Source organism: Nyctereutes procyonoides, unplaced genomic scaffold, assembly GCF_905146905.1.
Source record: "Nyctereutes procyonoides isolate TBG_1078 unplaced genomic scaffold, NYPRO_anot_genome, whole genome shotgun sequence".
NCBI classification, from domain to species: Eukaryota; Metazoa; Chordata; class Mammalia; order Carnivora; family Canidae; genus Nyctereutes; species Nyctereutes procyonoides.
This window is the reverse complement of record NW_026575140.1, coordinates 13,203,078-13,218,500: the sequence shown is the minus strand read 5'-3', so window position 1 is coordinate 13,218,500 and position 15,423 is coordinate 13,203,078. Positions and strand designations below refer to the sequence as shown.

The 15,423-nt window shown below is 42.0% G+C and overlaps 1 protein-coding gene across 4 annotated transcripts in view; it reads left to right on the top strand.

Annotated features, from left to right (window-relative positions):
- WDR59 (WD repeat domain 59) overlaps positions 1–15,423 on the top strand; it is a 97,789-nt gene that overhangs the window by 39,305 nt on the left and 43,061 nt on the right. For all 4 annotated transcript variants that reach the window (XM_055305917.1, XM_055305916.1, XM_055305915.1 and 1 more), the window contains exons 7-10: positions 2,468–2,556; positions 5,743–5,859; positions 9,993–10,070; positions 12,157–12,313. In XM_055305917.1, the coding sequence (XP_055161892.1) occupies positions 2,468–2,556; positions 5,743–5,859; positions 9,993–10,070; positions 12,157–12,313 (441 nt within the window). The remainder of the gene's footprint in view (positions 1–2,467; positions 2,557–5,742; positions 5,860–9,992; positions 10,071–12,156; positions 12,314–15,423) is intronic.

Sequence of the window (15,423 nt, the reverse complement as noted above, 5' to 3'; positions counted from 1 at the left end):
TGGGCATAGAACTGGTGATGAAGCCCAGTCATCAGTATTGTGGTTTGAGGATTTATTTATTTACTTTTGGAAAGAGAGAGAGAGAGAGAGAGAGAGAGGAGTTGGGGGCCTAGAGTGAGGGAGAGAATTCAAGCAGACTCTGCATGGAGCCCAATGTGGGGCTCGATCTCACAATCCCAAGATCATGACCTGAGCTGAAACCAAGGATCACCTGCTTAACCAATGCCCCACACAGGTGCCCCAGCAGTAATTTATTTTGGCATCCTTGTTAAAATATACATAATATGTCTCTTAAATCCTGCTGCTTTGTACCTTTTTGGTACATCTAAATTCACATTTGATGTTTGCTCCAAAATTATCACATGATTCTTTTTTTTTTTCCTGACATCTCCATACCTTATCATCTAAAGACACTGAGCATCATGACTGTATTAAGCAGGTGGATTTTCTGTTCTCTGCAGTTAGGGACCTGTTTTTTTCAGTCCTCTAGACCAAAGTCAGCATTTGTGTGTGACCTGAGGAGATGCTCTGTAAATGTTGTTAAATGGCAGTAGGAATCAAGCACCTGTGCCTCTGTGCTAAGTGCTTAATAAATCTGCTGATTTAGGCTCCCCTTCGCCCCTGCCACCTTGACTTTTAGGCACTATTGATCTGAGACACACGATGGCCCGTAGACATGGTTGTGGAGGATATCCAATTGAATAAAAATACAAATGGTCTGTAAATGCCTCAGTTACCTCCCTGAGATTTTGTTGCTTCTACTTAGAGGTTAAGTTAGATTGGTTGTAGAGGAGCTGTAAAAAGAAAGACAGCTCTTTTCTTTCAGCCTACTTGTTCTGATTGCTTTCTCTTCTGTTGTAAGTCCTCTAAAGAAGGCCTCTTTCGTTTTGCACCTCAGTGAGATTTCTAAGTGGTAGCAAAGCTGCCCTGGGAGAAAAGAAGCAAATGAGAGGTTGTGGATTTTGGTAAGCTCCTTGATCTACCACTCCCGGAGAGGTACAACCTTGGCTAGTATTGTTTCCCAGGGTCCACAGCCCCTATCTCTCTGTGAGTGTGTTGTTTATGCCTTGGGGTAGGGAGTAACAAGAGCCTGTGTGTACTCCAGAGTATTCTATGTCCAAGAACACCTAGGGGCTGGGAACTCTGTTTGACTCTGTTGTCATAATCCTAGTAGAACAGGTTGACTTAGCCTCTGGAAGGCTTCATGGTTGGATGGAGCCCTGCACTGGGGAAAGTAGATTTTTTGGAAATCCTTGAGTACTTCTATCTTGAGGAAATGGGGCAGGCTCTTCCTACTCACTTTTTCCTTGAGCTGAGACCCTTTCGTGCGAAGAAACTGTGTCTCCTACACTAGCTTCCCTCCTTTAGGGGTCTCCACCATTCATTCTTAGGTGACTCAAGATGCCCTGTATCTCAAGCAAAAAACAAAACAAACAAACCAATATCCTCACCCAAACCAAACAAGGATAACTTCTGGGCCTTAACTCGATTTCCTGTTAGATTCTGTGTTGGTCCCACTCTAGACTTCTTGGATCAGGCTGCCTTCCAAAGCCCTGGATCCATGATGGTGTCCCCAGTAATAAACACCCACCCAAAAGGGGAAGTATTATGTGTGGTCTGAGCAAGGACAAGAAGAGATGGGAAGGAGAGCCATTGTGTTGTTCTGGTTTAACTTAATTAACTTGGTTATTTTTAAGAGTCAGCTAGAAGTGCTGATATGTCCTAGTTTTTTACAGGTCTCAGCCCCTCTGGCATCTTATGCTCCCTTGTTACTGTTGTTACCTTTTTGTGTTGACAGAGTGGTGAGAGGACTCTGTTCACACAGCCAGGGACATTCCTGTTCCCTGATTTAATACTGGGCCAGTGGCCATGCATAACCACTGATGGGAGGAGAGAGTGTGGGGGGTGGGCGGGGGCGCGGGGGGGCTGGTGCACATACACTTCTGAGGGCAGAATTGGGTGACCTAGGGCCTTATTCTTCAGTTGAGGTTCAGGAACCTTTGTTTCTCCAAGGTTGCCCTCCTAAATAGTAAGGGAGTAAGCGGGAAGGAGCAGGAATCAAGCAGAGGCTCTTCCGAGTGGGAGCACAGTGGGTGGAGAGGCCAGTGGGTGACAGAGAGCCGGGTTGTGTAATGAGTAGTCAGTTACCAACCAATAGAGCCATGTTGAGCTGCTGCTCATGAGAAACTGTTTCCCTGCTGATTCTGCACGGAGGTAACCTGTAGAGTTCTTTCCTAAGTGAGATTATTTCCTCAATTAGGTGATTCTGATCCTGTTCCAATGTGTTAATTCATTTATTTTTTGGCCTCATTTTCTCTTCAACGGTGGAGCTGGTGTGGTCATAGAAACTTGAAGGGTTCTATTCTCCTTCACCTGGAACTCGTTATCCAGCCACCCTGGATGTGCTCCACTCTGGTGCCAGAGGGGTTGAGGGCAGCTACTTTCTCCCCCTGATTTGTCTTTCCAGCCGGTGCCTCACAGGTCAAATGGAACAAAAAAAATGCTAATTGCCTCGCCACCAGTCACGACGGGGATGTGCGGATATGGGACAAGCGGGTGAGTCTCTTCCTCCGACCCCAGTTCATCTGTAGTACCTCCCAGGGGAATGAGGAGGATATTGTCAGTAAGCAGGACTCATCTTGAGAAGAGGCCCCGGTGCCCTCTGCACGGTGCCAAATTGCCATTTGAAGATCACAGTTACCAGATGACATTTGCTTTCTGATCGAATTGATGTTGAAAGAAGATAGAGAATATGATGATCAGTGGTTAAGAAAATAAACTGGGCCTGACCTAAGTTAGAGCCCCATTTTGCTGCCTCCTAATTATGATATCAGCTGAGTCATGACACTTCTCCAAGCCTCAGTTACCATATCTTCAAAACGAAGATAATAATAATGAGTGTATGTGTCATTGAGGAGGTCAAGCCTGGGGACCAGACACTATTCTAGAATGGTCAGCAGGCTTCCTATCCTGCCCCGGATGGCAGAGGACAAACTGGTTGTGCTAGGACATACTCCATCCTAAGTATTCTTGGTATAAATCACTGAGGTGAGGAAGTTAGGGTGCTCAAATTCTCTCTTAGACATCCAGCTGATCCATTAACCTCACAAGGGCTTGCAGAGCATAAGTTCTCCCTGTACACCCTGTGTAACTGTTGGGCAGGAAAGGTGCAGGGTCCTGGGCTGCTGCCACCATGGAGAGTCTGTTGTTTGGTTTGTTGGCATCAGTAAAAATAATGACATGGGGAAAGGATCCCCCATACCTAACTGCCAGATGATTGGGTAGTAATGCACTGAGCAGTCAACTTTGTAAGACCTGGGGTGTCATACTGCTTTCTGCTTCCTAAAACTGGAGGCTAGAGCTCCTTAGCCCCTTCGCCTCTGTAGGGAGTGCCCACTTTTAGTTTTCCTGAAACTATCTGCCTGGGTGCTGTCTGGTGTCAGTATGGCTTCTGGCAGCCCTGCCCTTTGCCTGTGGCAGGGAGTAGGTCGTACGGCTGGGCAGAAATGGGGAGTCTGCTGGATTGGGCGACACAACCTGTTAGGGAATCATGTGCTGGCTGAAGCCCTCTGCCTTACGTGGCTCTTAGATGAAAAGGTGATTTTGTAAGTATGGGTTAGATGGGTACATCTTCTATTGTTTTTTTGTCTCTCTTAGTCCGGTCTGGTAAGAGCCATTCTCTCCTCTCTTTATTTCTTAAATTGGTGATTGGTTTTGTTCCTTGCATCACTAGCACAGCATTTAAATGTAGTAAATGGTTTAAATAAAATATTTGGTTAATTTGTAGTGCATACACACTTGTTGTCAGGCCACAGGCAAGACCGTTTTCAGGCCACAGGCAAAACAAACCATTTGGGTACTTAGGCATAAATCCTGTCAGTACTTCTTTTCCAAACTAGTATTAAAAAAACCAGTAGTATTCCTTATCTTGCAGAAAGAGACAGCCAAACTGTTCCTCTCTAGTCTTCTCAACTGGTCTACTAAGAGTCCTGACTTCCCTCAGCAATTTTATCTATTTTTTTTTTTTTTGTTAAAGATTTTATTTATGGGCAGCCTGGGTGGCTCAGCAGTTTAGCACCACCTTCAGCCCAGGGCGTGATCCTGGAGACCTGGGATCGAGTCCCATGTCAGGCTCCTTGTATGGAGCCTGCTTCTCCCTCTGCCTGTATCTCAGCCTCTGTCTCTCTCTCTCTCTGTCTCTGTGAATAAATAAATAAAATCTTTTAAAAAAAAGATTTTTTAATTGCTGAGCCACCCAGGTGTCCCAATTTTATCTACTTTGTATAAAGGGTTTTAGCTTTTTTTTTTTTTTTTGCTGTTAATACTTAAGACTTTTGTTTAGATCGATTTAAAACTTGTAGGTCATATTTTTCCTTCTCTAGCACTTGCGAGTGTCAAAATAGTGCTGATGACACCAAGCATCAGAGGCTTTTAAAAAGTGCAGTATGTGTGGCAAGGTTGGATTTCATTCAAACACCCAAATGACTAATAGTAACATTTACTAAACGTTTATTATGCATAGGTATTGTTCTCAGAACTCTTGTTATAACTAACTTTAAAGTAAGTACTATTTTTATCCTCGTTCTACAGATGAGTAAACTGAGACCTGGTTTGTTGTCAGGATTTGAACTTAGGGAGACTTTTTCTGGAGACTGCCCTTAGCCTCATAGACTAATGCTAATTATAGAAGTAATAGATGTCTTTGTAGAAAATGTAAAAGAGAAAATAAACATTTATAGACCTATTACCTAGAGACAAATGCTAACATTTTGGTGTTTTCTTGTACTTTTTAAAACACATGGTTTATCGTACCACGTATACGGTCACATATACTTTTTCCATTTAATGTTATAATAGATACATCTTCCCTGTGCTATAATCCCTAAATCTAACATTTAGTGGCTATATCATATTATGTTGGAGAGCTATACCATAATTGACCCTAAAATTTAATTATTCTCCACTTACTATTTGTGTTGTTTCTGGTTGTCTGGTGTTCCAAATAACACCAAGATGAATATCTTTTGTTATCTAAAGCTTTTTGTGAAATTGGAATATTCTCTTAAGAAAGGAACATTTTAAGTTGCTTGATAAAAATTGTCAAAGTTTTTGCCAAAAGGTTGTACTATTGTGTATAAATACCAGCAGTGACAAGTGCAACCTCGCCAGCATTGAGTATTATTTACAAATATCTTTTAATCTGATAGCTTAATAAAATCTTACTTTAATGTATATTTCCAAGGTTTCCTCCTGAGCTTGCTTGTTTTATATAAGTTTATTAATCATGTATAGTTTTCTTTTGTGCAGTGTGTTCATTTTCTTTTGGGATCTTGGTGCTCAATTACTTTAAGATTGGTGGTTTTACCTCCAGTCTTGAGGTCAGGTCTGTTTGAATGTCACAGCCCCTCTCCTTGGGTGATACTGAGGAAAGGGAGCAGGGGTTGCAGACTGTACTACTGAGGGGAAGAACACCCACTACCCTGTATCCTTCCGTAAAACCATGAGTGGGGCTGGAGTAGAAAGAAATCAGGTTCACAGGCCCATAGAGAGAGCATGTGTGAAGGAGAGCTGGATAAGTCTTTGTTATATTTGTTTTAAACAAAACAAAGTGGAGTTTCTTAAGGATAGATACAGTACCCAGTAGTGTTTTTGTGTCCCACCCAGCCCCAGCAGACTGTTACATGGTAGGCACTCAGTGAATTCTTGATAAACTGACAACACTCGGTGCTGATCCTGTTGTAGAAACCCAGTACAGCAGTGGAATATCTCGCAGCTCACCTCTCTAAAATCCATGGCCTGGCCTGGCACCCAGATGTTGAGCACATTCTTGCTACTTCCAGTCAAGACAACTCTGTCAAGGTGAGTGACCCATGGGGACATCTGGGGGAGCTGTGTTTGGAGGCCTCAGATTTTGTAACAGCACTTTCTTCAGAAGGAAAGCTACAGTCAGCATAGCGTGTGTGCTTAGGGGTGGGTGTGCCTCTTGGGGAACTGGGCCAGTAAACTTGGTTGCGTAGGCCAGTAGGAATGATGGAGTAGCGTATCTCTGATGTGGCTCCTGGGATTTGTTCAGAGGGTTTTCTTCTGTCCCTTTGTGAAAGGAAGTCAGACTAAACCATTTAGAAAGGAGAAGTTTATTTGTAAAGAAGCTGCCAGGAAGTCAGATTTCAGGAAACAAAACAACACAAAACAAAACCAGATAGAAGTAAAGAAGAAAAGCCCACAAAATTGTTAAGGTTACCAAGTTTATGATTAGTCTCCCTGAGGTAGAAAACCAGCAGTTTTCTCGCATGATTATTGTATCTGCAAAAGTCAGGACATCTTCAGTCATCAGCATTGCAAAAGTCAGGCAGAGGGTTGTTTTACTAGAGTTTCTCTCTAACTTACAGGAAATGCTCGAGGGTTTATGTGTTTCAGTGACCCTATTATTTATGGTTTATCTCCAAGTGCAGCGTTTCTTGTTTGTTTTTCCTGGCCTGACCATCGGATGCAGAGCACAGGGTCAGCCTCCTTCCACGGGTCCTCCTTGTGGTTGGGTCCCTGTCTGGAAGGAAAGAAATTTGGCCATAGAAATTTGCTTAGTAATTTTGTGATTCCGCATCATTAACAAAATGCTTTGTTTATGTGGGCACATGTACAGTGTCATTTTTTGGTCTGGTGAGCAAAACTAGGATCATAACATTAAGGCCTGAAAAGTTAACTTCTGTCTTGAGGTTTGTAAATCCCTTAGGGTTGTCATTCACTTTTATGTGGGTAGCTTTTTTTGTTTGTTTTGGGTTTGGGTTTTTGTCACCTTGTCACCAAGTTCAGAACCCAGAAACCATCCAGTTCACATCCTCCTCTTTCCTTAAGTTTTTTGCTATTCAATGACATTTTTACCACCTGGGAGGCTGGAGTCCATGGGTTGTAAGGCAGCTAACAGGCCACTTTCCACATGTGAAACTCAGTCCTTATTCCTTGTTTGTAGGCCGAGATCACAAATTAAATGAGATTTTTAACATGGTATTTGATTTATTCCACTGTGTCCTGGTGGAAGGAAGACAGTTTTTATTGAGTATATATGAGTAGCATAATTGGAAAAGTGGAGCAGTTTTAAAGGCACTTTGCATAATGGTCAACCATCGTTTTTAGTAATTTGTAGATCAGGCTCAGTATGTCATTTTTTCCCTACATAATCATTTTCTTAAGTTTATCTGACAATACATCAGCTTATAATTTGTAGTAATACGTTTTTATTATTTTTTTATTTTCTGAATTTAAGCAGTGTGCCAGAACAAGATACCGTTGAATGAATATTTCACCCGAGTTTGTAAATTGTTAAACTGTGAAACTCTTGAATTGAGGGGTAGAGCTAGATCGCAAAGAAAGCAAAGGATTTTTGATCATTAAAAATAGAACACTAAAACAAAGTAGAACATTAAAAAATAATAAAAATAGAACATTAACTACAATGAAATTACTTCATACCAGTTTAATGATTGTTTTTTTCTCTGATCTTGGGTTAAGCAGTCTACTTAACAATATTACCTTCTTCTAGATGAAGAGTCCTGGAAATCCAGACACAGTTCCTTGGTACTTCTTGACAGATGTATAATTGCCCGTGGATCACGGCTGGCCTTACTAAGAGCCCTGTACTCACAAGGCTGTGCAAAAACTTGGTTCTTTCTTGCCTGAGGCTCTTCTGATATTTCTTCAGAAACCTTCCTTTCTGTTCTATAGCTTGTAGCAAGGGCCTTTTGGCAAGTAAGAAAAAAGCAGAAATCACCAGTGGATGAGAGGATGGCATAGCTGCTCTGGTTCTTATAGTGACCAGTCTGTCAGATTGAAACAGACTTAACTGGTTGCCTTGAGAATAAGATCTTGTTATCAAGTGAGTGAGGACTTGGTCAAGTCCCCAGAGTTCTCTTGACTTAACCCATAATTATATGTTATAATGCTCACCAATTGACCATACTTAAATCTGAAAACAAGTCTTTTTTTTTTTTTAAATAAAGGATTGGTTCTGTTAACAGTTATAGTGACAGTCTATAAATAAACATGAATGTGCTTCTGTCCATGATGAAGAGTAACTGGTAGCTGAAATATACTAATATTTTACTTGGATATAATTAACTTGGGGGACTGAACTTTTTTATTTGCTAGTTTTTCACATTGGTAGACTTGATAACAGGAAAGCCTTCAAAAAGTGTTGACCTGATTAAAAATCTGGAGGATGCCAAGAAGACCTAATGATTTCCAGTTTCCCTTCTTTGAGAAGTTAAGGGTTATAGTTTTCCCTGTAGCCATCTGGGAAACCTCAAAGCAGTTTAGATGGAAAAAACATCCTAACAATTTTATTTTTTTGCATATTAAGCCCAAATTTGGCAAAAAGAGAGTTGTCAGAAGAAACAAGAATTAACCTCTTGTGATCTGATCCCTTTATAGCCACACTCTCCTCCAATCCCTAACTTCTGTTCTCTATCACTGTAGTTTTGTTTTTTGAGAAGGTCATTTAAATGGAATAATTTCAGTATGAAACTTTCTGCGTTGTTTTCTTTCACTTAGGATATACCACTTTCAAGATCATCCAAGTTTTTTGTTTTTTTTTTTTTTTTTTTTTTTTTTTTTATGATAGTCACACAGAATGAGAGAGAGAGAGGCAGAGACACAGGCAGAGGGAGAAGCAGGCTCCATGCACCGGGAGCCTGACGTGGGATTCGATCCTGGGTCTCCAGGATCGTGCCCTGGGCCAAAGGCAGGCGCCAAACCGCTGCGCCACCCAGGGATCCCCATCCAAGTTGTTTTAAGAATCAATAGATCATGTACTTTTAGTTGGCGTGTACTAATCTTTTCTAGAGATATACTACAGTTTATTTTCTGTTGAACCTGTTGAGGGACATTGGGTGTTTCCAATTTTTGATGATTGTGAATAGAGCTGCTATAAACATTCACGTGTAGATTTTCCCATGAACGAAACTTCTCAATTTTCCAGGACAAATACTTAGGAGTTGGGATCACTGGATTAATGGTTTTTTTTTTTTAAACCATTTTTTAAAATTTTTATTTATTTATGATACTCACAGAGAGAGAGAGAGAGAGAGAGAGGCAGAGACATAGGCAGAGGGAGAAGCAGGCTCCATGCACCGGGAGCCCGACATGGGATTCGATCCCGGGTCTCCAGGATCGCGTCCTGGGCCAAAGGCAGGCGCCAAACCGCTGCGCCACCCAGGGATCCCATTGGATTAATGGTTAATGCACATTTAACTTTTTAAGAAACTGCCAAACTATAATCTATTTTTGAAAATAATTTCTTAATACTTGAATAGTTCAGAGTTTCAGTCTTGTTACTCCTGCCTTTGGTGCTCTACTTCAAAGTAAGAAGCTTCCTGCTTCATGACAAATGCTCGGGCTCTGAGTGTAGCTGTCCCTTCACAAGAAAGCACAGGTGTCTCTAAGGCACAGTGTGTCTGGCTCACCTATATGTATTCCGCAGCCTCATGTTCCTCATGCTCAGTGGTGGAGTGGGTGAGTGTGTACCTATCCAAACAGCCACCTCTTCCTTGTGTGAGCTTGGGCAGGTTAGACTGTTTAGTAATTTAGCTCCTACCTTTGAGAAAGAAATGAATAACACCCATTATTTTGTGGTTGTGAAGATTAAATAGGATCAAAAACCTAAAGCTCTAAGCTCCATCTGGAATGCAGTATGCAGTCAGCACATCAGCTATTGTTAGCAGTTAGTTATGTTGTCCTACACGGCATAAAAGTGACACAGGGTGGAAACATGTCACTCTGACCTTTCACTTGCAGGCCTGTTTAATTGTCCTCCTGAAGGCGGGCAATTCTGTAATGTTTATAGCTGGGGAAGGTTTGTATCTCTGCCCTGCTCCGATGGTGAGGGGGCTGCCGGGACACACCATGGACAGGGAGCCAAGGGACCACAGGCTGAATTAATTTCAATTGTTGAGTTTTTTACGGCATTTATTTCACAAATTATCCTGCTTTCTTTCTTCCAGTTCTGGGATTACCGCCAGCCTCGGAAATACCTCAGCATTCTCCCTTGCCAGGTGCCTGTCTGGAAGGCCAGATACACTGTGAGTGGGATACCCTACCTCCTGCTGGAGAGCTTCACCTCCGTGTTCCAGACATGGAGGCCAAGGGCTGTCTTCTCTTATTTTCTTTGTGAGGCAGTTTTCTCCTTCTGTCTTGGCTGAGGGGTGGGGCAAAGGCAATAATGACAGCATCAAAGCTGTTCTGTGTCTAAAAACTTGCCCTTGGAATGTTGGGGAAGAATTGGTGTGAGGATTGCGGACCATAGACTAGGAGGCTGGGCTGCAGGAAGGTGGTCACTAATGACGGGGAAGGGGGTGCAGATGGAGCTAGTGGGTTGTAGGACTTGCCGTCAGTGGATTGTGGTGGAAGGACATCTGGTTTTAGATTCAGAAGACCTGGGTTTTGGATCCATCAGTGCCTTTTAATTTTTTCCCAAGATTTATTAAGATGTAATGGACATGTAACATTGTATAAGTTCAAAGTGGACACCCATTGATTTGTACACTTATGTATTGTAAGACTATTAGTACCACGGCATTAGCTAATACCTCTGTCACATCACATAATTACCATTTCTTTTTTTGTATTGAGAACTTTGAACATCTCTTTTAGCAACTTTCAAGAGTCTAGTACAGTATTTTTAATTATCATCACCATGCTGTATTTTAGATCCTCAGAACTTAAGCATCTTCAAACTGGAAGTTTGACCAACATTTCCCCATTTCCCCCACCTATCAGCCTTTGAATCACCATTCTACTCTCTGTTTCTAGGAACTCAGCTTTTTTAGATTCCCTATAACTGATATCACACAGTATTTGTCTTTCTCTGACTTATTTCACTATGCATAATGCTGAGTCTACCCATGTTGTGGCATATGACAGGATTTCCTTCTTTCTCATGGCTGAATGATATTCCATTGTATACATGTAACACATCTTCTTTATTCATCCACTGATGGACATTTTGGTTGTTTCCATATTTGGGCTGTTGTGAATAATGTTGCAGTGAACCATGTAATATTTGTGTGCCTTGGGCAAGATGCTGGATGCTTTTGAACAATAGTTTCTTCCTCTGTAGAAACGGATAATTTTATGGAACCTTCCTTTTTATTATTGTGATAAAATTTACCATTTTAAAGTATGCAATTCAGTGGCATTTAGTACATGCACAATATGCCTTTCCTTTTGAAAAATGGTATCTTAAAATGCTTTATAAACCATAAAATGCTACAGATAGAGGGGATAAGCTATTAGCCTTCCAATAGTTTTTCCATTGCCACATTGATAGCTTCTGATCAGAGATAATATATTTTCTTCAGTGTCAACTTGAAAGGGAGCACAGGGATGAATAAAGCTGCCTTTGTGCATTAGGCTGTCACCCCGAGGCACTGTGAAACATAGAAGATAATTTAGGTATTAAGTGGCTTTTGCAACTGGGAGCGCTTGTCAAGAAATCAGACATTGTTCTTATGAATTGAAATACTTCTCTGGATTAATATGTTTACTTTAAAAAATAAACAGAGAAGTCCAGGAGTGCTGCCAGGAGTGAGAGTGAAGATAAATGGGCTTTTAGGTGACTGTAGTTTATTCCTTAAAAAACAGAGTCTGATTATCTACCAAATTGGCCCCTTAGCTACTGAGCAGATTAAGTGTTGATAAGTAAAACGTGTCAGTCCTGAAATCAGAGAGTTTTTCTCTGAATAGCTGTAGTATTGGAAGCCATGAGGTGATGCTTCATGGGGATGCTATGCTTCTGGTGCTTTTCCACATGGCAAGAATTCTTGCTGCTCTGGGGTTTTCCCCAGTGTGTCTTGCAGACTCATTCTGGATGTGAAACAATGTGTTCTGGTGTGCAGCTTATTTTAGAATTTAAAGTCCTCCAAGTATTTGGCTTAGCTTTATTTTTTACTTGCTGTGGTCCCTTCCATACAAAGACAAAGCAGAATAAATGCAAAAGAAAAGTAGATGTGGTAGTTAACTTGTGGTATCTGGAACACATTTCCCCAGATGGGTGGGGCCCTCCATCGTCTTATTTATTTTAGTTAGGAAAGCATTCCAGCTTTGGTAATTCAAGATTCAGCCGACCCTCCCTGGAATAATCGTCTGCTTTTCCCTTTGCTGTCCTAGCCTTTCAGCAACGGCTTGGTGACTGTGATGGTCCCTCAGCTGCGGAGGGAAAACAGTCTTCTCTTGTGGAATGTCTTTGACTTGAACACCCCGGTCCATACCTTTGTGGGGCACGATGACGTGGTGCTGGAGTTCCAGTGGAGGAAACAGAAGGAGGGTGAGTGGGAGCCTGATTTCCTTCTGAGCCCTATTCCACAGCAGCTCCAGTAGGGTTGGCTGTGTGGTCTGGTGTGGAGGACACAGACCCCTCAGGGCTGGACTTGAGGAATGAGAGAGTCGGGGGACCACCACTTTTCATGGTAGAAAGGGAAAGGGATGTGTGGCTGCAGCTTTTCTCCCAGCTTCCCACCTCTTCTCTGAGGTTCGATGTCATCTCTCACCTGTGTGGAAGAGATCTGCAAGAGATTGATTGACAGACTTGCTGTTGGGCCATCTCTAGGGGTGAAAAACTCTGGGTTGACAATCCTCAGAAGTCTGGCATTTACTCCTTGCCTCTCTGCGGAGGAAGGAGACCTGAGGTCCTCATCAGCACTACCTACCACATATTCCAGCTCCCTTCGCAACAGATAGTGGTGTGTTACATCTCCCTCCTCCTCAAAGATGGGTTTGGCCACAAGCCTTGCTTCGATCATGAAACACGAACAGAGTGATGCGATCTCTTCCGGGTTGAAGCGTTAGCAACCATGGTACAATTATATGCTCTCCTCGCTTCTGCCACACCATCTGGCCCAAAGCCAGCTGGAGCTGTGCCCATCAGGAGTGAGGATGAGATGCAGATGTGGAGTGAGCAAGATGTCCTTGCTTTAAGCCGCTGACATTTGGGGATTGTTTGTTATTGCAGCTTCCATCTAGCCAGTCCTCACCAATGCAAGGCCAAGCGTGATGGACTCGGAAGCCCTCAGCCTCAGCTCCTCCACCAGCTCACCAAGCAGCCTCTCTTATCCTGAGATCTTATTGTCACGATCTCTAAAGTTTTTATGGAACAGAAGTATATTTCTTGGTCTTTCCGTATTACAGAAAGAAAGGCAAGTAGTGGAGTGGCCTGTCCAGAGTCTGTCTCAGGTCTGGTAGACTTGAGATTAGAGCACTCATCTTATCCCTGCTTATCTGTGACCTTCACAAGCCTCTTTTTTCAGGATAGCTCTTAAAGGGACTCTTTTGATCATCCTCTTAATTTTCTCACTTTTTTATTTCCCAAATATCCCTGCTTCTAGAAACATGAGGCTGCTTGGTCTTTATCCCATCAATTTGCATGCACGACTTTGGCTTTCAATTTCCTATCTTGCATTTTGCCATAGTGAACAGAGGATGTAGTTTCCTCATGATCTGGCAGGGAGAGGTTGGCCTGTAGTTTTGGCTTGAAACGAAAAGTTTTTAGCAACCCATTTTCAGTTATCTGTGTCATCTGTAAGTGGCAGGGTGAGCTGTGTAAATCAGGACCATCTAGTCAGTAGCACGATTTTGAGTACAAGTTACAGGTGTTTCTTCAGATCCCTTCTTACTGTAAAATATATCATCTGTCTAGAAAATTACATAAAACATGCACAGTTTTACCAATTTAAAAAAAAATTTAAATAAATTTATTTAGTCTTACCAATTTTGAAGTGTTAATCTATGTAACTTACCACCACAGTCTAGAAAGAGAATATTGCTAGAGCCCCAGGTCACTGTCCCTTCCCTTCCCTGGAAGGACACACTGTCCTAATATTTATAAAAGTAATTTCTGTTTTTATTTTTATAGTTTTGCCACCATTAATGGATTCCTCAAAATAGTTTCAGTTTGCCTGTTGGACCTTTTATAAATGTAATCCTCCCACATGTATTCTTGCATTTTACTTCTTTTTCAACCAGTGCTGCTCCATCTTATTTTACTGCCATGTCTTCTTAGTCCATTTTTACTGGATTACCTCAGGCTTTGACTTTGCATTTCGCTGCAGTACAGGAGCTTCTGGAGAGCTAGCAAGAGGATCAGGGTGTTGTGACCAGGGCGGAAGTCACTGGTTTCAGGTGGTGTTGGGGGATCAGTGTGCAGAATTAGAGAAAAGCACTTAATTTTACAAATGGGAAGCCATACGATCATTAAGAGAGGAATTCCAAAAACAAATTGAGGATAGAAGCCGGATTGTAAGGCAACATGACCAGAGGCAGCAGGATCTGGTTTTGTGAGTGAAGTTGTCTTCAAAAGCAGGGAGCAAAGTTGATCTTGGAGCTGCCACCCTCTCTCTCTGAGGGCAAGTACAGGGTGAAAGAGAGAGGTATGTGAGAAAACAAGGGCCCTATGAAAGCGAGAGGGAATGGGGGCAAAGGCACTGGTAGAGAGTTTGCGATTAGAACGGAATTAGGAATAACTTCAGGGACACGAAAAGAAGCCAGATGTGGAGGCAGAAGACAGTTGCTGACATGAATGTGAGTCTGTAGAGGGTTGAGAGGACTCCTGACAGGCAGTCGTTCAGAAGAGTTGTGTCCTGTGAGGCAGTAACATTGAGGAGCGAGGGCCCAATGGAGGGCAGTGACATAGAGCAAGACCTTTTGCCCCTCACCCCCCTTTTAACTCAGACAAATCATGTTCTCTGGTGCCTCCATGTTCCTATCTGTAAAATGAAGGAATCAAATGAAATTCAATTCCAAACTCTTCTAAATTCTTTGCTCTCTAAGGATAGCTGTAAAGGAGATTCTAGATATGACCTAATTACTCCAAAATGCCCTGATCTTTCATAAAGCTCCTAAATGATTTTAGAAGAATCTCCCTCTGACCAGACCTAATATGTGAAAATACAACTCAGGCAATTAAGAACATTTGAGATTGATTATCCATTTTACAAAGAGATACATCTCTTCATCAAAAAATTCTTTTAAACAGTAAAGTTTCATTATACGTTTAAAGCAGTTCATTTCACAAAATCATATTCACGCTTAGCTCCTCTGGAGCATATAAAAGGAGGAACATTTGTGGAGGCGAAAGTTCAATGTGACGTTAAATCCCAGCATCCCTCTTCACCTGCTGAGCTGCCAGTTATTATTTCACTTCATTTAAGTTTCTGCTCAAATGTGACTTCCTCAGGGAGTCCTGTCTAAAAATAGCTCTGCCATCAGTTCTCTTATCCTGGGCGTTTTTTTTTTTTTAATAACACTATCACTACCAGACATTTTATTATGTATTTATCCATTTGTCAATTGCTACCACTGAGCTGTGAGATCTATAAAGGCAGAGGCTGTGATATTCATGCTTGTCCAGGTATCTTAGAGCAGTGCCTGGCATTTAGGAGA